Source organism: Podarcis raffonei, chromosome 3 (assembly GCF_027172205.1).
Source record: "Podarcis raffonei isolate rPodRaf1 chromosome 3, rPodRaf1.pri, whole genome shotgun sequence".
Taxonomy (NCBI): Eukaryota; Metazoa; Chordata; class Lepidosauria; order Squamata; family Lacertidae; genus Podarcis; species Podarcis raffonei.
Genome location: NC_070604.1, coordinates 55,998,589 through 56,021,140, shown reverse-complemented (window position 1 = coordinate 56,021,140; position 22,552 = coordinate 55,998,589). Strand labels below are relative to the sequence as shown.

General features: G+C 41.8%; 1 protein-coding gene across 5 annotated transcripts in view; it reads right to left on the bottom strand.

The window, feature by feature from the left end:
- Positions 1-22,552, bottom strand: part of LOC128410477 (transcription cofactor vestigial-like protein 2) — an 81,418-nt gene that overhangs the window by 10,508 nt on the left and 48,358 nt on the right. For 3 of the 5 annotated variants that reach the window (XM_053381761.1, XM_053381762.1, XM_053381757.1), the window contains exons 3-9: positions 8,136-8,348; positions 5,568-5,702; positions 4,400-4,451; positions 3,544-3,616; positions 2,342-2,475; positions 1,203-1,243; positions 543-758 (exon numbers count right to left, since the gene is read on the bottom strand). In XM_053381761.1, coding sequence (XP_053237736.1) covers positions 543-758; positions 1,203-1,243; positions 2,342-2,475; positions 3,544-3,616; positions 4,400-4,451; positions 5,568-5,702; positions 8,136-8,348 — 864 coding nt within the window. Of the gene's footprint in view, positions 1-542; positions 759-1,202; positions 1,244-2,341; positions 2,476-3,543; positions 3,617-4,399; positions 4,452-5,567; positions 5,703-8,135; positions 8,349-18,947; positions 19,530-22,552 lie in introns of those variants that run through there. The other 2 variants (XM_053381759.1, XM_053381758.1) reach the window with 2 other exon arrangements.

Genomic DNA, 22,552 nt, shown 5'->3' with positions numbered 1-22,552 from the left:
GATAAGAAGAGGACCTCAGCCCCATTGGGCCTTCTGCAATTTATCGAACCATAAAATACTTCCCATTTGGTTACTGGAAAGGCATATTGCTGCTGAACTGCAGCTGTGTGGGCAGTAAAATTTGGCCTAAAGGCCTTTCGGGGGGTGGGGTGTATTTCAATTGGTCTTTGCTAGTTTTAACAACTCAATGTTGTAAGTACCTACATTTTACTCAGAGTAGACTCATTGCAATTCATGGTCCTAAGTAAGCAATGTCCATTAATTTCAACAGGTCTACTCCAAGTAGGATTAACATTGGATACAACCCTTAGTTGTTGTTGCTTTTTGGCAGAAAGTAATTGCTGCAGTGTTACGAGACATATATACATTACATTTGTAAATAGCCCTTGCTCGGAGTACCATTTGAAACCTCACTTAAAACCTGAGGAAATCTAGCTTACAAGAACAGTAAGCAAGCTGCATAGGGTCACAACCAATAACTGAATGACACTAAACTTAAATCTAACTTAAGAGACATACTCTTACTATGACAGACAACTGACCTGTTATTCTTCTCCTTTCTCCCAGGTCAATTTCTAGCCACTGCCGAGAGTTGCTCTGGTTTGCTGCCCAGGAAGGCCCTTGGACTTTGAGCCACGCCCTAACAGGAGACCATGGAACCACCTCCCCAATGTCATTGGTTTCATCCCAGAATGATGACGCCGTGATCTGACCATCGGATGCATTTCGTCCTTCTAGGTTCAGTGATTGATTGCAACCTTCCAAAGTGAAAAAAAGGGAGGAAAGTGTATTTTCAGATAATGGTATTAACTATGACTATAATCATCAACCTAGAAGACTTGATTAATTTCCCCCCAAATATCATTAAGAGTTTCTGAAAATGCTTTCTTTCTCTACCCACCCATGAGCCCTAGCCTAACTCCAGTAAACAAAAGAATTTGATCTATGTTATAATAACTTGTTTTTAACATTTGCTTTTATCATTATTATTTTTAAATGAATATTTTAGAAAGGTTCTTTGTAAACTACTTGGAGATCTCCTGTAAAGTAAGTGGTATATATATTCTTCATTAACAAGCAAACAAAATAAAGTAGTTATTTGTATTCGGCCCCAAATTGTATTTATTTTAATTGGAGAGTGCTTTGGCTTTTCCTGGATTATGCATTAATAATGTCTAAAATGAAAAAAAAAATAGCCTTACCATTTGAGTTAAAAATAATCCGCTTATCTGACAGAGAGCCACTGTAAGAAAAAGAGATGACATTATCATTTTGATTAGCTACTCATGTACAAGAAATTTTAAGCTGAAATAGTTCTGCTTTATTCTTACCCTGCCTTTTGATCCTACAACTTGATGCACCAAAATAAATACTTTAAAGTACTATACAGTACAGGGATTGGTCATGGATCATCTAACTCTGGCGAACAATGACCAGACCATTAGGGAGCCTCATCTAAGTTGCTCTGGGGTTTCTCAAAACAGAGCAGGATGTAAGTACAGTACAACAAGAAGCAGTTGACTTGTGCTTAACTCCCCACTTGAAAGCAACAAGGCTTCAATACATTGAACTCTGGCTTGAATGCGTCCCATAATTTTCTGTGGGAAGGGGACATGCAACTTACATGTTTTTGGAGCTTTTTAGTACAATATCTGAACGTTGGGAACCATATAAATATCAAGGGGGGGGGAACCAAGGATATAGTTGCAATTTTATCATAAGCCTGCATAACTCAGTGCACTTTAAATCTAAACAGCTCTCAGTTTATTAACTCAAAACACCCGGAGGATAGTGCCTGTCACTATTAACAGTACCTTAAATGAAATCAATTGTGCAATTGAGCTCCCCCACCTCTCTTCCCTCCCCTCGCCCACATCTTCCCCGAATCTGGTCTGGAGGGTTGGGGTAGCCCCTAGAGCAGATTGATGGGGTACACAAAGGGAGAAGGCGGAATGAAGTATCATTGTGCAAGTGGATGGATCGTGCAAGTATCATTGTGCTGATGGATCACTTAAACTGGATACCACCCATTGTTTTTCTAATTCAATCCAAAGGCAAATTATGGGTAATGGAAGATTTCCTGGTCTGTTTGCCTACTCATGTGAAGGGAGGATGAAAGCAGCTGCATGCACAATGCCTGTTAACATCTTGGCTGATTAAGTGAAAACATGATGCTCCAAACATGGCCATTTCAGTACATAGTTCAGACAAAACAATGGTTAACAAGAGTTTCCGACTCACACAAAAGAAGGACTGAAGGGGCTCTGTGTGCAGGAAAATGGCTTGTGTGTATCATGGCTGACTAGTACACACATTATGCATGAACACAACCAATACTTACTCCTGAGAAAGGATGCCATTGGCTAGGATTCCTTGATACCGGCTTGTTCCTTTCAGTTTAATCACACTAATCTGACCACCCAGTTCGTCTGCAATTACTCCAGCGTGTATGGCAGATTTGCACAATAAGGAAGTCTTAGGTGCAGAAATCAAGTGAAAAGTAAGGGAAGATTTTAGTATTCAAACAAACTCACAGTCAACACAATAAAACAAAATGAATAAATGCGGTGCCCTAAAAAAATTCAAGTCAAAAATGCAAAAGGAAGTAGCAATTTTCTGTATGCTAAATTACCTAAGTTAAATGTGAAAACATGCTGAAGAGACTTAAGACCAATCTACTTGTTGGACAAATATATTCTAAGGTTAATATTTTACAGTGTAGTAATCCTCCCACACATGCTTCCTCACAAAATAATTAACTGAGTGTCATTTCCACATCATATGTGCAGAAGAATAAAACAACATGCTGAAGATATTATACTATATGCAGGGCAAGGCTGAGGAAAATGTTCCTAAATTTGGTTATTGCTATTAAAAGCAGATCAGCTATGCCCATTTTGCAAACTGAACAACAATGAGAAGTTGTACCTGAAGAACTATATCTATTATACTGTGACCTGAACAAAAATAAATGGCTGAGTTTACAAGCCCACATGAAATGTGCACGTATGAAATGCATATGAACATGTAATCTGTAACACAGTTAGCACTAACAGAACAGCTGACCACCATAATACTTGTTGGACAGATCAATTATGCACAATTCTTTTCCGATTCCATACTTTGTAATTATGATTGCACAGTGGTAGAATAAATGATTTTCTAGCCAACATCTACAACTAACTGAGGTAACCTAAGAATAATTTACCAGTTCTTCCATTTCTCAAGTCTCAAGCAAAATGCACTAACCTTCACTGTGCACAACTGGTTGTTCTACTAGTCTTTGAGCCCAGCATTAAACTTTTAGGTTGTGCTTATCTGCAATAAAAAATTCTTCAGAAAGCAATGCTGTCATATCTCTACCTTTCTGTAGACCAGCGTTTGCTAGCCTGGTGCCGACCAAATGTTTTGGACAAGAACTCTCATCGGCCCCAGCTAGACTGGCCCGTAGTCAGGGTTGATGGGAGTTGCAGTTCAAAACATCTGGAGGGCAGGAGGTTTGGGAAGGCTGCGCTAGAGCTTTCCTTTATCCAATGTACTTACATCTCTGTAGCCTTCCACTATATTCCCAGAAATATCACCTGCTATGTCTCTGCAACCAGCTGGACAGTACCTGCTGCCATGGAGAAAAGACAGGATCTTGTTGTGACTGGTGTAACGTACAATGCTCGCACACATGCACTTTGTAAAGCAAACAGTGTAACGATAAAGGTTTTTCTTCTTCTAAATTCTAGCATATTAATGTGCTCCAAATGGCACAGGTAGCCACATAAACAGCAATGGAAATGAATTTTGTTCTGCTTAGTTCCTTCTACCATTTTACACGCTCAGGGAACAATAGTGATTGAAGGAAAGATAACACAGCACAACTACATTTTGCACAAAGCTGTTCACACCTTGAGCAACTGGCTTACATGCCATTACTCTTTAAACTTACTGCAAAGGATATTTATTCAGGAGAACTGAGAAACAATTTAAACTGACATGGATCAGCTTTCAATCCTCCAGCCTGATCCTGCAAGATGCTTAGAGCTTTAAAACTCAACCACCCCCGAGACAGGAGTATTCAGTACCCAAAGCACTGCCCTAATTTCCCTTGGCATTACTGGTTATGCTACAGATAACGGCTGTTCAGTGGTCTGAAGCTGCATTCCTTAATTACTCTGGAATGCAAAGTCTCTCTCCCAAGGAAGACTTCACTGCCTCTCCCATGTAAGAAGATAATCACAGATTTAGATACCTCCGAGTATCTTCAGAAAAACACATTCCTGTGGTTGGCAACAGGGTTCCAAACGCAGCACAAATGGTCATGGACTGTATCCGGCTACAGCTGTAAGTATGTTAATTGCAAGATGCAACATGACAACCAGAGTGTATTGCCACCAAAACCTATATTTACCTGAATTCATTCTCCACGTGGTGGTTTGCTCTCTCCAGACATGTGATTAGATCTGCAAAAGGTTAAAAAAAAGCTATTTGGGAATCACACAGAGAAGATGTGGTTACAGATAGGTAGCCGTGTTGGTTACAGATAGGTAGAGAAGATGTGGATAGTCAATTCCAGCTGAACTGGATGTGGATAGTCAATTCCAGCTGAACTGTTTTCTCAAACCTTCCTCAGCAGCCACAGCACCTATTCAGTGTTTCCTTCTGCCAGCAAGCTTCTGCTCCTGGTCCCCCCCCCCACCTGCCCAATTTGTTCATCTGGATACACATTTTCTTCTGCACAGAAGCAATTGTTCTAGACTCTACCCTCAGAGCAACAACTTCATTGAGAGATCAGTCACATCCTACTACATCCTGAAGCAATGGCCAAGTGAGGGTGGTAGAAAGAATTCCAACAGACATTTTTGGAATATTTTTGTACAGTGAGGATTTTGTTCCAAGGCAAAAGGCCTGAAGCAAAAAGATTTCAGCCTGAGCGATGCGTCTCAACTACCATGAAAAAAAGAGTTCTCTTTAAGGAACTGAATCAAAACTTTGTCTGAAGAAAAGTCTTGGTTTATATCAGCTAGTGCTCAAATACCTGTAGAAGATGAAGAAGCCCAAGGATAATAAGGCCTAACCAATGAGAAATGAGCCAATGGGATCAAAATTAGGATTCCCAGTTCTATATGGCGGCCAATGCACTTAGATGTTCAGGTGCATGAAAGAGCCAAATTTCATCAGTGCCATCTATTAGATGAATTAGCACATTATTGAAATAGCATCCAGACCTTGATTTCTAGAGGGAAAACAAGCGGGTCAAGCAGTTGGCTAAGGGGCCAAACCCATAAAACCAGTTTGAACTACTTAGAAAACTTAAGCACATTCATCTAGGCCAGGTGCTTTTCTAAAACATCTGCTGGTAATACCAGGCAGGGTATTACCTTCCACTTCCACAGCAGACAAGGCAAAGAGGCAACCAGGTAAGATGATGGGGCGAGAGAATCATTGCACTCATCCCTGACAAATCTGCTCCGAAAAGGGCAGAAGAGTGGGGCAGGGAGAGAGGGACGGAGGCTGGATGGAGCGTAGCACCAACCCAAAATCATTAGTCCATGCTGATGTGCAGAATTGTACTTTACCTGGATGATCACTACTAGCAAAGGACAACAGGAAGCCTCTTCCAGACACATGGGACCTGCTCTCAAAGTGAATGGTTGCTTCATTAGAATCTAAGATGATTTCTTCTGGGACAGGCACATTCCCACAGTAGGGTCCTAAATGCAGAACAAATAGTATTTGAAATCATGTTTGTGGCCTAGAAACAATAAAGCGTCTACGGTGCATTCATCTATCCATGTGCATAATTAATTGACTTTTGTTTGTAATCTTTGAAGTTACTCAGACCACCAAATTCTTGCAATTCTGTGTTCAGTAGGAGATAAAAGCTGGCATTAACATTTCAAATTGTTTTAGCTTCGTAGACGGCTGGGGCTCCCTAGCCTTTGAAGCACAGCATTCTTAAAGTGCAGCAATCCATTACAGAAAGCGTACAACAATCAAAGGCAACTGAATATTGCATATACTCTGAAAGATAGCATCACCAGGTACAAGTTTTAAATGCAATCACAACACAGGGAAAAAAGAAACACATTTTTCTTGAGATGGCACATTGTAATAAAGGCATATAAAAATAATTCTATATTTGAATACTTAACTGTTTATTCTCAATTTTTAAAAGAGAAATCATATTGTTTTCTTAAGATTCCCATCTACCCATCAAAATTTAGGGAAACAATCTATTGGAAGTCAACCTGGAACCAGTCTTACTTTTCACATGAATTATTAGCTATAAAGCAACTTTACAATTAACTTCTAGAACCAATCAGCCAAAAAAGGCATTACATTTGAAATTATTTCATTAATTGATTTTTTAATTTAAGCTGATATTTTTAATTTAATTTTATTTTAATTTAATTTAAATTTAAGCTGATATTAATTGATTTTTTAATTTAAGCTATATTACAATTTTACAAAAGAGAGGAAACATTACATGAAGAATGCTGCTTCGCTCTTGACCGCACTATGTTATATACATTCCATCAGTTACCATTTGTCATACATCACAGGGAAAATAAAATGGCACAAGTCCAGCTGAGTCCAGCTCTGATGCATGACAGCCAGACCATCCTTGCCACCAGCTGAGTAGTTTGGCAATGGAGGCCCCGACAAACAGACAAAGCCAACACAGATGGACTCTTGCTATCATTTAAATATGTGAGCACCACACTGAACTCAGGTAATTTCTTTTTCTTGCTTGGATGGAGATAGAGAGGTATGAGTGAGAGTGTGCAGAAACCCCTTACTGACCCTCAACCATCAGATCCATCTCCCCACATAGGGCTTCTTAACCAAATGATTTCAAATTTAACTACAGGGAGGAAAATTATTTGTTAGTCAAGCAAGGATAGATCACTTCTGTTAATACTTAAATATGTCATGCCATGTGCCACACGAACTGGCGGGGGGAGGGAATACTGTTTTATAATTTGGAGATCATTGCACCTAACCTTCCCACCCACTCCCACATTTTCCCACAAGATTTGCCTCCACATATTTTCCCAGAGATATATTTCTGCTGTCTCTTGCTTACGTTTCTCAATGACCTGTCTATTGCTCAGATGTAATTAAGACTGCTGACTCAATCTATGGCTGACTGGTCTGGGGCTTTCAAAGCAGCATACCTGTCCAAATGACGATGAGAATCTATGCTAAAAGTCTAGATGCATGCATGAGAGAGAGACAGGTCAGCAGAAAGTCTCAAGGCCTTAAAAAAAGTTTGTGGGGGTGTGTAGACTCTTGAGAGAAAACAACAAGTGGGATGGAAGAGGAAATGTTGTTTGGTGCTTTACAGCAGGGGAGGGCAGACATCATGCCTGCAGGATCTACTCTTGCATTTTAAAAGAATTCCAAGATCCACCAGTCAAAGAACTAGAGAACTATGAGTACTACGGTTGAACTCAGTTGTTCTACACAAAAATATGTTCCCCTCCCCTGGCCTTCTTTGTTTCACCCGTATAACTTAGGTTGGAGGGAAGAGTCATTTTGTCGTTGTTATTGTTAAACAATTTGGAGTCAGAGACACATGTTGATCTACTATGAATCACTCAGAGATCAAACAGTAGATCTTCATCTACCTTTCCACCCACTCCTGCTCTACAGAATACAGACATAATGGAAAAAGTAACCAGCTTCTAAATAATTAAGTACAAAACACAGGAATATGGCAAAGTAATGCCATAAAGAATAAATCTTATTAAATATATTTTTGGTTGTTTTTATTATAGTACTATAAAACACATTGCAACTTAAGTGAAAGGCAATCCGTAAATTAGTTTCTAACAATATAACAACAACTGTACCGTAAACATTACCTTGAACAACATTACCTTAAAACAGGACTAGTTAACCTTTAGCCTTCCAAATTCCAACAGCCCATTCCAATATGGAATGATGTGGGAATCCCACATCATCTGGATGTCTACAGGTTAAACACCTGTGCATGACCATACCAAATTACATTAGGTGAGTGGGGAAAGTTCCATCCCAGTCTTGAGCACCCAATGCTCAAGAACAAATCTTAAATAAGACTGGTTTCAGAGCTCTAAGTATTTCAATGAATCCAGTCTTACTGGTACATCGTTACATACCATGCACTGTTGTAGAACTGTGGATGCTAAGATAGTTAGATTCACATTGTTGGGATTCAATATCCAAGTCTCCAATTTTCAAGATCAGACGTTTCCCCTGAGGCACCTGAATTCTCCTCTCACAGGTAGTGTAGTTGGGGTAGGTTCCCGGATAGTTCTTAGACGCCAGTGTTCCACTGTCTTGATAGATTATCATAGGCCCACATCCATCTCCTGGGGAGGAGACAGAAAGGGGGCAATTACGAAACCATCAAAGCTGTCATCAATAGGCACATACATACTTCAAATCACTACACTACAGTGGTACCTCGGATTAAGTACTTAATTTGTTCCGGAGGTCCGTTCTTAACCTGAAACTGTTCTTAACCTGAAGCACCACCTTAGCTAATGGGGCCTCCTGCTGCTGCCGTGTTGCCGGAGCACGATTTCTGTTCTCAACCTGAAGCAAAGTTCTTAACCTGAAGCACTATTTCTGGGTTAGTGGAGTGTGTAACCTGAAGCGTATGTAACCTGAAGCCTATGTAACACAGGTACCACTGTGTTTCAAAATGTAAGTCCTCCTTATTTTATTTTTTTCATTTTAAAATTTAAAGCAGGTTCTCAATAAACTCTCGGAAACAGGTCAGACGGAACGGGGGGCGGTACATGGGCCCTCAATTCAGAAATTACCAAATTTCTGTGTGACTCACACTTCCTGTTTACCATGGAAACCCATCATGTACCAAACTTATTTAAATGCTCCTGTTCTGCCTTATAGTGGAGCAGAATCAGGAGTATAGACCTTCTTGCTCAACCAGGTCACTCAACTATCTTTTGGGTGAGCTCTCTCACCGCAGGATAACATGATCTTCTGTATCATCAGGATAAAGGGAAAGGAAGGTTCACCTCATCTTGTTGAAGGGTCAAATGCAGGTGAGCAGCAGAAGGTGTGGTAAAATGTTCATCTGCACCAAGTGACTGCTCTCACCCTGGTAGACGGGATGTCTTCACACAGACTCTACAAAACACTGTGCTCCTTGTAAAGAAAAGTAGGGGATCTTGCCTTCTTCTTCCCCACACAGACATTCCATTCCATTAGAACAGGGGTAAGGAACCTAAGAACCAGCGGCCAAATGCAACCCCCCAGTCTGCTCTATCCAGCCTTTGAGACTCTGTGCAGGTCACACCCCTTTCCTCACGACCACTTCTGTTGCTCCACCTGCTTATTTCATGTGGAACCACCTACCACCAGCATGTGACCCTATGAGGTTGCTCATGAAGGAATTACATTCTTGGGCCTCCGTACTAGCGCAACAGAAATCAGAAAACACAAGAATGTGGGATTACCTCTGTCTGGTTTACACAAAGGCATGATTTTGCACGAGTACTATACAGTGCTTACATTCTGACCCATGGGATTTTTTTTTTGCCTAGAAGAAAATGGTTTAGGAGGAAATGATCCTGACATTAACAGTGAATGACCTAAGCTGGGAGCCTCTTTCCTCCACCTACATGTAGCCTTGGGCTTCATTACTGGCAGATGTTCCCTTTTGTATACTGAAACAGGATGACGGTGAATTGTCATACTGCCTGCACAGTCCCCTGATATTTCTGCACAGCACATCCGAAAAAGCAATTGCATTCAGAAGTAACAGAATGATTTCTGGGGGAGGGTAGCTTTATTTATCAAGCTTCTCCTCCCCCTCTTCACTCATTCCTTTACAAATACAGCAACTAAGTTAAAAGTCCACCAGTCTCATAGATCTGGGAAGAGTTTCCTTAGGAGCCAACATAAAAGCACAATCCTATACACATCTAATCCAAAGTAAGTTCGAACGAGTTCAATGTGGCTAAGTGTACAGAACTGCAGCCTTCGGCGTACTTCAAAGTAAAAATATTCTGAGTAAATAGGTGCAAGACTTTCTGAAAATTGCCTCCTTGGTTCCAGAGTGAAACACCTTTCGCAGTTCTATAGAACGGTATCTGTGTGAAGAGTATATAGTATTCTTCAACAGCCTTCCCAAACCTAGTGCCCATTGGTCATGCTGGCTGAGGCTGATGGGTAGTATGAGCTGTATTTATTTATTAACATGTAGACCAGGGTGGATTTGATTTAAATCGAATCGATTTGAATCACGATTTAAATCACAATTTAAATCACTAGTCAGTAAGACTGATTTAAATCATTTTTTTTTACAGAAAGACTCATTCTTGCTGGTATAATCTTAATATTTACAACCAGATGAAGGTTTCATTTTTGGAATAATAAATTTTCAGAGTAGTTTTTACAGTTATATAAAAAATTACTGATTTGGTTATACTATTAGAAATACATAGACAGATAATTATGAAATTATTGTGAGATTTAATAAGTTAACTGTTTATATTTGGACAACTTTTCTGCTGTACTTTATTGGAAGGAGAAAAATAATCATTTCCTTAATAACAATTTAAACCATTTATTTAACTAAAACAATAATATTATAGCATATGTATCCATGTTTGTTAACTGATGTGGTTAAACGGTGTGTGTGTGTATCTATCTTTCTATCTATATCTATCATCTATCTATCTATCATCTATATCTATCTATATCTATCTATATCTATATCTAACTAACTAACTAACTAACTAACATCTATCTATCTATAAACTTAGACTGAGTTTTAGCACACATGAAAAACAAATCCTTATTTCCTGATGAATAGCCTTTGGACTATAATGTAACTTAAACAGAAAACTATCTTTAGAAAGATTTTTCCTCCAAAAGCATTTTATTTTAAAAATCCAATTTAAATCAAAAAAATCGGATTTAAGTAACAAAAGATTTTATTTTTTTAAAAAATCATTGATTTTTATCCACCCTGTTGTAGACCACTTGCTAAAAATATATACATTCAAGTGGTGCACAACTATATATAAAGCATGGTTAAAACCACACAAATCCAATTTCAAAAAACGTAAGATGATAAAATAAGAAACATTTAAAACAAATGTAACTAAGCTGAGATAGAACAGTCGGTAGACTCTTAATTTCAGGGTCATGGATTCAAGCCCCACATTGGGCAAAAGATTCCTGCATTGCAGGAGGTTGGACTAGACGACCTTCGTGGTCTCTTCTAACTCTACAGTTCTATAATTTTAAATAACGTGACTGGACAGGCTTGCAGAAACAGGAAAATTTTCAGCAGGCATCTAACACAGCATAGCAAAGGGTCCTGTCAACAGGCAAGGAGTTCCATAGCATAGGCATTGCCACACTGGATAGAGGCACAATTTATCACAAAAGCAGAATGGAAAAATGAGCGGCATTTGTAAAAGTGCAAACTGTAGTCTACTCTAAAATGGCTAGCAGACACCAGTTTAGAGAAGGCTGTTCTAGACACACATACTTGAACATATAAAACCAGGATAATATAACTGGGGTTGTGATTCCTATTCAAAATACATCAGTGATTATTTAGTTGGGGAACACCATGCAGCTCAATCCGTCCCGAAGCCTCTTGCTCCAAACAGAGGAGCCTTCAGGGATATCCGAGGGTGGATGCAAAGGGAATGCATTTCGGGAATCCCTCCTCCCCATAGGTGTCTGTTTACATTGCCCAATATGGACTTTTAAGGTTATGAAGGGCTTTGTCTGGGACAGCTCACACAAGTTTTTCTGGTTTGACAATCCTGGGTGGCTAAATATTTACTAAGATTTGTTGGAGAAACAAGATGCTTTGGGGTTGGGGGAAGAGGGAGCCAAAATGTTTGGCTCGCTCCAAGCCAAGGATGTGTCAGTACTCAAGAATTTTCAGGGAGGAAACCAGGTGCCATTGCAAGACAAAAAGAAGTGAACTATTAAAATGCATCATGAATTAAACAAAGAAACCTGATACTTAATTCTCAGCTCTACTTATTGACTACCCTTTAAAATCCTTTAAGGCAGGGTAGGTCTTAGTTTTAGAAAGACCTGTGTATCAAGGAGACCTATGTCCTCCCTTTCTTCATTTAATTGATTCTTCCAGCGTTGCACTGCGCTTGGGACCTTCACAAACAAACTCAAAGGGAATGAAAATGACACGTTTGTCTTTCTTTCTTTCTTTCTTTCTTTCTTTCTTTCTTTCTTTTGCTCTCTTCTGGTGGGAGACACTGATCTGATTGACAGCATTGGCTGTGCACAATTCCAGCAGTGGCCTTAGCAGATTATCAGGAGAAAACATTAAAAAGTGGAGCATTTCTCCACCATCACAGTTTTCTTGAACTGCCCCATTGTATATATACTGCTACTGGCCTCATCCCACTTAACTTGGTACACTAGGCACAGAACTTGGAACATATTGATAAACACACAAATACCAGGATGTTCGATTTTTATTTTAAAGAAGAACCTTAGCTACAATGAATCTGTCTCTCTCAAGTGTTTATATTTCAAGAAGATACTCTAAAAACAAAATACTACTTTAGTGCTTTTCTTTTTTATAATATTTTATTCTTTTTTCCCATACAGAAAGTTACATTTGTTACTCAACAATTATATTCCAATTCAACAGAACTAGTGATTTCCTGCTCACCCAACATCAATGTTTATAACCCAATTCACATACAGTTGCAAATGGTTTTCAAACTGCGTTCCAGGAACTCAGAGGGTCCAGATCAGGGATCTGGGTCCAGAACAGGGATCTCCCTTCAGAAGATAAACTTTTCTGAAAGACAGTATGGCCACTGGTTTTTGCTACAAATTGTAGAGGAGAGCATTGGCTGCATTCTCTGTTCACTCAGGAAGGCAAAAGGCCTGGCCAGTATTCTGCATGAATAGACTGTGAACTTTGATGCATTAAAAAAAAAAAAAAACAGATTTATATCCTGCTGGGGGGGGGGAGATGAAGAAATCCGCATGAAGTGGTGAACAAAGCAGCACAAATTATAATAGTGAATAACAAGACAAAAACAGCAATCAAACATCCTCAAAATTTACAATTTGCCCAAGTTCTCAGGAGGCAACTCAGTGAGGAAGCTGCTCCCCGAAAGCATGAAGCCCGAGAAACTGAAAAAGTTGTATACTGCATGTACGGGAAATGAGTTGGGCAGGGGGGATTGAATTCCACAGAATTCATTGAACAACAAAGTCTACTGAAAGGTCTCCATAATAACTTAACAAGTTTCACAACTGATGTATACAAGCCCCTGCTTAAAAACTCACATTTCACAATCTAGTCATTCGTAAATAAATGGAAGCATTGGATAACTTCCCTTTTTTGAAATAAATTTCACAAGCTTTGTTATCTGGCTCAAGGGGCTCGTGGGGCGGGGAGAAGTCACAAGTGCAGTGATTAAACATCAAAGGCTGCAATCCTACGTACAATAACCTGAACTCAGTGGGACTTATTTCTGAGTAGACACACATAGGACTGGGCTGTGAAACATATACTTCACAAAGCCAGAACAGCTGGGTTGGGAGCTGGCTTCCTCCCTGACAGTAACAGCCACAAATGCTGCTCTGCAAGTCCTTAGTCCATTTCACATGTGAGAAGTCCTGTCCCAGCCAGGTGCACACTAGCACAGCCAAGCTTAATGTGAAAACCTATCAGCTGCAGAGCTGAATGGCTAGAACTTCCTTATCCAGCAACAGAAGGGAGTGGGCAGTTGCCAGCATCAGCTGCATACGTGGTTGACTACACTGCAGACTGTATTTGTCCACACCCAGACAAAACCAGGACTGCCCCGGCAAGCAAGAAACCGGCTCCGATGTGTAAGTCAAAGTTCACATGCAAATGTGGTCAGGGCTGTAAAACAGGCTTTTGCATGTGAATCCTGAAAGCACACTTACTCAGCAGGATTACTTATTGACTGATGTCAATCAGTCGTGGGAGTTACATGTTCTTTGCTAAAATTTGGGGTGCATGTGAACCATCCATATATGGCATTAAAATGTTGCTACAACGCTCCAGGATCCAACGCATTTTTGATCATTTCTAGCCAGTCTGATACACCAAACTAACTAGAGCAGCTCTACCTAGGATTGAGGATGGGGCAGAAGAACTTGTCAAAACCTCTGCTCCCTGCTCCTGCCAACCTAGCAGTTCAAAAGCATGTCAAGTGCAAGTAGATAAATAGGTACCGCTCCGGCAGGAAGGTAAACAGCGTTTCCGTGCGCTGCTCTGGTTCTCCAGAAGCGGCTTAGTCATGCTGGCCACATGACCCGGAAGCTGTACACCAGCTCCCTTGGCCAATAAAGCGAGATGAGCGCCACAACCCCAGAGTTGTCTGCGACTGGACCTAACGGTCAGGGTTCCCTTTACCTTTACCTACTGAGGTACTAAGCACCTGCACTGCTCTTTTAATAAGAAAACAAGCAAACATCATTAAAACAGCACCTTCTCACCCTTTGCTCCATTGCCCTTTCTCTTTAAGACTCTACAACTCCATAGACATTTTTATGCTGCTGACGGGACTTTGGATCACAAGGATGAATTTGGGAAATACAACATGCAAGCACAGACATACTGCCTAACCTACGACAGGATCTTTCCTTGCTTACACTATATTTTCTGTATATGGAAGTATCTGTTCACACAACTCCCCCAAAACATGTCTCACAGATTGCAATGGGCTGAGATAATACAGTCAACACTATGTCGTTGGAAATGCATTACTCTTTCAGGGAAAGAGTTTTGTGCAGGTCAACTTCGTTTAGCAATAAGGTTTGATGCTAAAGCTTGTTACTTCTGCAGGCATGGAGCTTGATCCTGTGAAGTTGTTTCAAATGGGAGACACCAACGCCACTGGGATACTAGCAGCAGCACTCCCACATAGTGACAAAAAGTATGTCTCTGCCAGGAGACAAGTGTGCACTCATGCAAGAGCAACTCCCTATTGCTTTTGTTTCCCTCAGCCCAATGGAGCAGTTTGCCATGGTTGGAATGCACTTCAGCTTTTAAGCCCAGAGGCATAAAAACTCCCTCTAGGATGCCTTACAAGTTATTTCAGAGAAGTGTGCAATGGTTTCCAAGCAGTTATTTTAAGGAAGCAGCTCCAGGTTGTTGTTGTTGTTGTGTGTGTGTGCATGCGTGTGTGTAATTGCACCCCCACCCCTGCCCAGTGGCATAAAAAAATGTATGGGACCTCAATAAACTGCATTGTTTCCTGTGCAACTTGGATGTGTCTCATTTCTTTTGTTCCTTTGGTTGGTGCCTCCCTCCCCGTTTTATCTCTCAGCTAGTGGAACACAGAAGAGCATCAACCCTACTCCTTGTCTCTCTATGAAGAGAGAAAGAGAGGGCAAAGAGAAAGCAAAAAGCTTTCCACTGAACAGGTTGGAGACAGGTCTAGCATGCTGTTGGGAGGAAATTGTGGGTGACACCTCTGCCCAGAAGTCTCTCACAGGAGCAGCACAGAGGTTGCCGGGAATGTAATTTTTCCTCGCACTAGAAATAATTACCACACAGTTTAAGCTTGTACAGTAAGCCCACAACCATCTTCAACACCCAGCATCTCCAGGCAGGGCTGAGAGAAAACCTTATCTGAAACCCTGGAGAGTCGCTGTCTGTCAGCAGAGGTGGAGCAATGGTCCCATAAGGTAGCTTCCTATGTTCCAATTGTCTTGGAAGCAAATGCGTTAGGTACATAAACGAGATTTTACAGTAAGAGTTTATGTTAGCAATGAGTTAAACTGATAGCCATTCCAATTGTTAAAATCTTATGGAGACCCCTGGGTATCGATTTCATTCAGCTATGGCCTGTTTAACAAGCTAATGAATAACCGCAACTCTCATTATTCACTGTCATTCAAGCGACATCACAGCAGATAATATCAATACATACAAAGGTTAACACTAAATCTTTTGCTGGCCATGCCTATCCTCTGACATACCCAAGACCAAGTCAGGCATTAGAAAAACTTTTGCAGAAGATTAATGTCTTAATATTTATACAGTATTTTGAATGTTTGAAGGATTTCACATCCTCTCATTTTACAATCTTTCAAGGCAGGCCATTATTATTATTATTATTATTATTATTATTATTATTATTATCTACCACCATCAGTTTCTTTGCTTAGGCTTAGGACTGTAAATTTGGAGGGAGCCCTGAGAGTCAACCCCCTGCAATGCAGGAATCTTTTACCCAACGTGGGGGAACCCATGACCCTGAGATCAAGGGTCTCATGCTCTACCAGCTGAGTCCTCTCCTACTTGCATGTTGCTGCTGCTGTCGGGGCTGACACAGAAAGGGGTGATGGCTGGCCTAAGACCAACTAGTATGTTCATGGCAGAACTGAGGTTTAAACGGGGGACTTCCCGGCACTGGTTCTTAGCCATTGCACTACATAGCATCAACTATGCTTTGTAGTAAAACTGCACTTCATAATTTGTGTTTCTATTCTAAATTAAAAATCAAAAGATTTTTTTTTTAAAAAAAACAGTCCACATGCAACGACTTTAAAATATGGGTTACTGTTATAATCTTGCTGCTACTTAGACACATGGCTAAACTAGGCATGGATTAACCGGGTCAAACTATATAAAGCACTAAAATCAGCTAAGACAGCATAATTCATTGTTCTACTGGCACAGACAAAGCAAAGGTGGGGGGGGGGTAGGGGAAGAGGGCAAAGACTAAAAGGAGAGGAAAAAAACCACTATTTTTAACTGGCATAGCAAAAATTATTTGGCAATTCTATACCCTTAAGGAAAGCTCTTGTGTGCAGTTAAAACATCTCTTTTTAATTAGAATATTTAGACCGTCCTCCCTCTAGAACTGCCAGATGTCACAGTTCCACAGCACATAATGGAGATTCCTTTCTACCTCAGCTGTTTCAGCCAGCAAAATCAATGTACCTCCACAGCGTCTTTTAGATAAGACTCTTGTGCCTGGCAGCCTACATTCATCCATCGTCTTTTCTCAAGTTATTATTGACAGCCCTAGGTTTCGGCAGTGGAAATTCCTACATGAACAAAGAGTTACAGAAAGCAAAGTTCACCTAAGATGTGCACACATAGCTAATGAAATAAAATTGCATGGAATACCAAACATAAAAGGATAACAAACCAGGGGTGAACCCCGGAAGTGAACCTCTATGAGCACACCGCAAGACTTAATTCCAAGTAAACGTGCACAGGATTCTAGCGAAGGAAAACTACCGTTAATTTTGAAACCACAAACAAAGCATCTAAGAACAGAGAACAAAGTATATGTGATCTTCCATTGCATGATTTACAGGTTGTCTACTTCAGATTCCTTAGGGAATGCAGAGCTTTCGCTATGGAGGGGCAGGGCTATCCAGGCTTTTTGCCCTGGATGAAGCCTCCAGAGGGGTGCCATTGAGTGTGTGTGTGTGTGTGTACACAAATATATGTGTGGGGGTGCCAAACTAAGTCTTCAACCGGGGTGAAATAAAGCATAGTTTCGTCCCTGTGGAATGCATTGCCAAACTAAACAAGTTTTACAGGCAGAAATGCAGCGATGAAATGGAAAGCACAAAAATCAAAGGACCATCTTATATTTAAAAAGCAAACATTCAATTTCACACTTCTCATCACACTATTTAATGGTCAAGATAGGATTTTCAGAAAGCTTTTGATGCTCAGCTTCCCAGCAAGATGCCAAGCTATTTAGCAGCAAGTGAATTAACCAACTGTCAAAATGTGGAAAATTATCTTATATTAAATGTGAGTAACGTTGCATTTCAGTCCTATTAAGTGTGCATTCTCTGGCCTTATTAATTTCCCAAGTCAGCCTTTTACTGCCTCCCACAATCTACATCTCTGCACACACACCATGCATCATGCTTCTTCATTCCCTTCAAAAAAGAAGGCAGCCGTATGTGTACAAAGGAGGAATCTCTTCATGGAAGCAAATTGCATTTGACATTTGATTTGAGCACTGCAGGACAAGTTGCTGTCCATCAACTCCAGTACTCCATCTGCAAATAAACTCCATCTCCTTCAAAGCTTTGTTGTGACGAACAACACTGGGAAGCCAAATACCTTATACCAAGTCAGACCATTGATCCATCCAGATCAGTAATGTCAACACTGACTGGCAGCAGCTCTCCTAGGTTTCAAGGCAGTCGCCCCCCCCCCCAGCTCTACCTAGAGATTTCTAGGACCGAAAATGGGACCTTTTGCATGCAAGGAATGTGCTCTGCTGCTGAGCTAGGGCTCTTCCATGTGGAAATTGGGGTAAAGTAGAATATATATCTAGCACAAGGTTAGCTGGTGTGCCAGATGTTCTTGGGACTGCAACTCCATGAGCCCCCAGCCAGTTTGGCCAATGGTTGCAGGTGATGGAGTCTGGACTTCAACAACATCTGCTGACAAGAGTAGCACCGCAAATCATACCTTGGTCCTGTTATGTGCCAGTTCATCCCAAATACCTTCTAGCCTTAAGTCCTGCATTTTCAACCATTTAATAAACACAAGCTGACCAGCCACAAACTACTTATTGGAAAGGTGAGAAAAACATCCGCTCTGCCACAATATGCACAATTATATTATATATGATTATTATTATTAAAAGACGATGAAGGAAGAAATCTCAAATGCTGTTTTAAATCTCCAGGAATCTGATCCCTCGAAGGCAAAGAACATCTGGTATCTTTTTCAGAGAGTTAAACCACGAGCTTTTCCCCGCTGTCGCATCCAGTCATTCTCTACACATACAGAGAATCTCTCTCTCTCTCTCTCTCTCTCTCTCTCTCTCTCTCTCTCTCTCTCTCTCTCTCACACACACACACACACACACACACACACACACAGTCACTCTCTCACACAATCCTTCCGCGCTCGGCACTAAACTTTCCCAGTTCAAAGGAAACGTTCAAAGAAGGCCCCGGCGGCCACGACTCACCGAGCTTCTCCGCGCAGCTCCCGAGCAGCCAAGCGGGCAACAGCAGCAGGAAGAGGGCGAGCGCCGGAGCCCCCGGCAGCAGCAGCCGCCGCCTGCAGCGACCCATGGCCCCGCGGGACTCGCGGCTGCCTGCCCAGACGCCGCTGCTCGCCCTTTTCCCGCCGCTTTGAAACGCCCGCGGCGGCCCTCTTCCGCTCGCCTGCCTGCCTGCCTGCCTCCTCCTCGGGACGCCCCCTCGACGACTGCGGCGGCGGCGCCGGAGAAGCGGCTCCCCGTCTGCCCAGCGCCCGGCCACCTCCCGCGGGAGAAAGGAAGCGAGGAAGGCGAGCGCGGCTCTTCCCATTGGACGGCGCGGCGGAGGGGCGGGCCCCAACGGGCCCGGGCCTCCCCTCGTGCGCCGAAGGAGGCGCGTCCGCCAGCCCAGGAGGCTCCTTTCCCAGCGATGGCTCGCCTGGAGGTGTTCGGTTCGAGCCTGCCTGGAAGCCAGCGGGGATTTACCCCGAAGCCCTCCTCTTCCCTCATCTGGACGTGAGGGAATGGCACCCTGCCTGTACCCAGGTGCAACTCCTGTCTTCTCTAGTGTGTATAAAGTGTGTTTCTTCACTTTATTGCACTATGCCAGGGCTCCTTGGTTTAGGGACACTCCTCCTTTTGCCTAATGGCGCCCTAGATATCTGTCCTAATGCCTTGCCCTGATGGCATCACTGAACACACCTTCGCCCTCGAAAAATAAACCACAGAACCCAGAAAACTAGCACCGGAGCCTGCTAGTGATATCCAATCTTCTTTTCTAAATGCAGGGTTCATGTGGGTTAGTCATATGACCTTGAAGTCAAATATTGTGCATACATTAACTTGTAGGAATATCGCGTTGTTGTTATTAACAGTAATTTATAATTGGTAAGTCGCTTAAACTGGGGCAGCCTCTAGGCAACTTGCAGTCAATCTTCATTACCCATGCGCTTGTTTCGATTACTGCAATGTGCTACATATTTTTTAAAATGGCATGGAAACTGCTGTCAATTGAGAACAAGGTGGTTTGACCATATTATCCCTGTGCTTTGGCAACTGCAGTGGCACCCAGTGCTTTTCTGGGCCCAACTTAAAGTGCCTTAAAGCTGAAGAAAGTGCTGCTGGGCATCCCACAGGTATCTGGTAGGCCACTGAAAATAGGATGTGGAACTAGATGGGTCACTGACCTGATCCAGCAGGGCTCTTCTTATGTTCTTAATGCCCTGAGTAGCTTGTGACCAGGTCATCTGAAATACTGCCTTCTATCCTATGTACCTAGTCCAACCTTAAGGTGCTCTTTGGAGACCCTTAAGGAATGAAGTGAGGTGGGTAAACACCAGGGATAAGGCCTTTTCAGCAGTGGCCACCCAGTTATAGAGGAGCCTTCCTTCCCAGGAAGGTTCACCTGGCACTGTCTTTGTGATACTTTCTCTTCATCCAGGCCTTTTAAACAACTGGAAGTAGTGTGGACTGCTCAGTTTTTAAATCTGTGCATCTGGTGAGGTTTTGTTTGGTTGTATTTATGTTGCTTTGGGTTTTGTGTCTTCTTTGTGTTCCTGTTGCTTTCTTATTTAAGACAAACTGTCCAGAAAACTTCTATGCTACAGGGCAGCATCCAAATGCCATGATAATTAATTTGCCACCTCCCCTGCTGTTTCTGCACATCAGGCCAGAGTTTGTGCAGCTGGCTAACAAGAAACAGTGTTGGGAGTTTCCAAGTGTGAGTGCAGATTTGCTTTTGGAGGAATTTATTTGCTTTGCAAACTAGCAGTTCCATGTCCAGGTTCTTTCTTGCTTATTTAGTATATTTGTAAAGAAATGGATTACGTACTAAAATGCCATAAGAGTGCAGTCCTGACCTGGCTGGAGGAGGTAGAAGTGCCCCTCTGCTTGCAAAAAGGTGCTCCACCTGTGGAAAGTGGCATGCATCCACTGTGATGTGGATGTGCTGTGGGATGTGCACAGAGCTGGGCTTAGATCTACCACCTGCAATGTTTGAGCTGGTGGCAGACCCAAACCAGAGCATTCAGCAGCAGGTAAGAAGCAGCCTTGTATCTAAGGCCCAATGTGTGTGTTTTTTGGGGGAGAGCAGGATCAAAAATTCTAAAGTTCTGTTGGGAACCAATTCATTCTGCCTCCCATGTTTCCACTGACGCGTTACCATGGTTTAGCAGTGGCTGTGTTAGAGATCTCACACACATACACATTTAGGATTCATCTGTAAATAATCAATACTCTGGACCAAACCTGTAGCAGCTGTCCTTCAAAGCTCCAACTGCTTGAACTGAGGAGTTTTAGAAGCCATATATACAAGTTGAAAAGATTTATCCATATTTGATTTGGATGCAGGGTTTAATTTTTTGGTTGCTTGCTGTTGTAATATAGGGCAACAGCACATCAGTTTGTTTCAGGAGCCATATTGTTCCATCATGTGCTGAATGAGATCCAGCTGCTCAGCCCCCCTTCCTTGCCTCAGAGCAGGAGCAAGTGGGGAACCTGTGGCCTTCCAGATGTTTCTGGACTACAGCCCCTGTTATCCCTGACCATCAGCCATGATAGTTGAGGCTGATGAAAGATGGAGTCCAACAACATCTAGAGGGCCACAGGTTCCCCACCCCTGCGCCTCAGAGGATCTGCTGCTTGCCAACTGCTAGTGGGGAAGTCTGTTTCCATTCCATCATGAGCAGAGCAAGATGCAGCTGCTCAAGAATACTCCCTTGACTCAAGATTTTGGTGGGAACTGCTGCCTGGTCTGACATCAGGGAAGGACAAGGAAGAGGGCGGGAAATGCTGCCTGAATAATCCTAGTCCCTAATGTACACTGAGTGATTTTGGTTCCTGTACCAGGTTTGAATGTGATCTTATTTTGAGAATCTTTTGGAAGCTTCTTTGAGAGCATCTCAGGACTATAAAGCAGGATGTTAAGTATTTGCTTTATATTTTGCAAAGTTGTTTGTTCACTATGTGTTTGGACGCCTCTTAAGATTTTGTAACCAAATAATGCATGATGTTTCCTGAAATCAAGGAGTGGATTTTCACTGATGTTTGAATACAGTTGGAAGCCATTTTGAGTCAAGATGATGGACTGAAATTTTCATAACTGCACTGATTTTAACCACTGATTTCCAAATGTGCACTGGTTGTTTTTGTTGTTTTTTAGAATTCCCGAGCAATGACAGCTTTGAGTCTACTAGTTGTAAATAAATAAACAAAATGTTCATTATTCCCTTGGTAGTATAAAGTGTTCATACCATTGTCAATTGTTTCCAGTGTGAACTTCCCTGTGCTGAAATAAATGGCTGACCATCACTTAACACACCATTTTATTTGGTTATTATTCTACATCAGTGAGAACAAATCCCTGTCTCATGACCAGTTTAGTATCTCATGCGTGACTGTCTTTCCAGTCTGTTCCAGCTTTAACAGCCTTGTTTTCACAAGCTCCTCTGTAATCTGCAGAGGTACATATCAGTCTTGAGCCAAACTTGTTGGGGCTTTTCGTGTTCATTTTTCTCCCTGTATGTACAAAACAATGTTAAATGAATGGTTCCTGCAAACAGGCAGAGTCTATCAATACCAAGGCAAGACAGAGG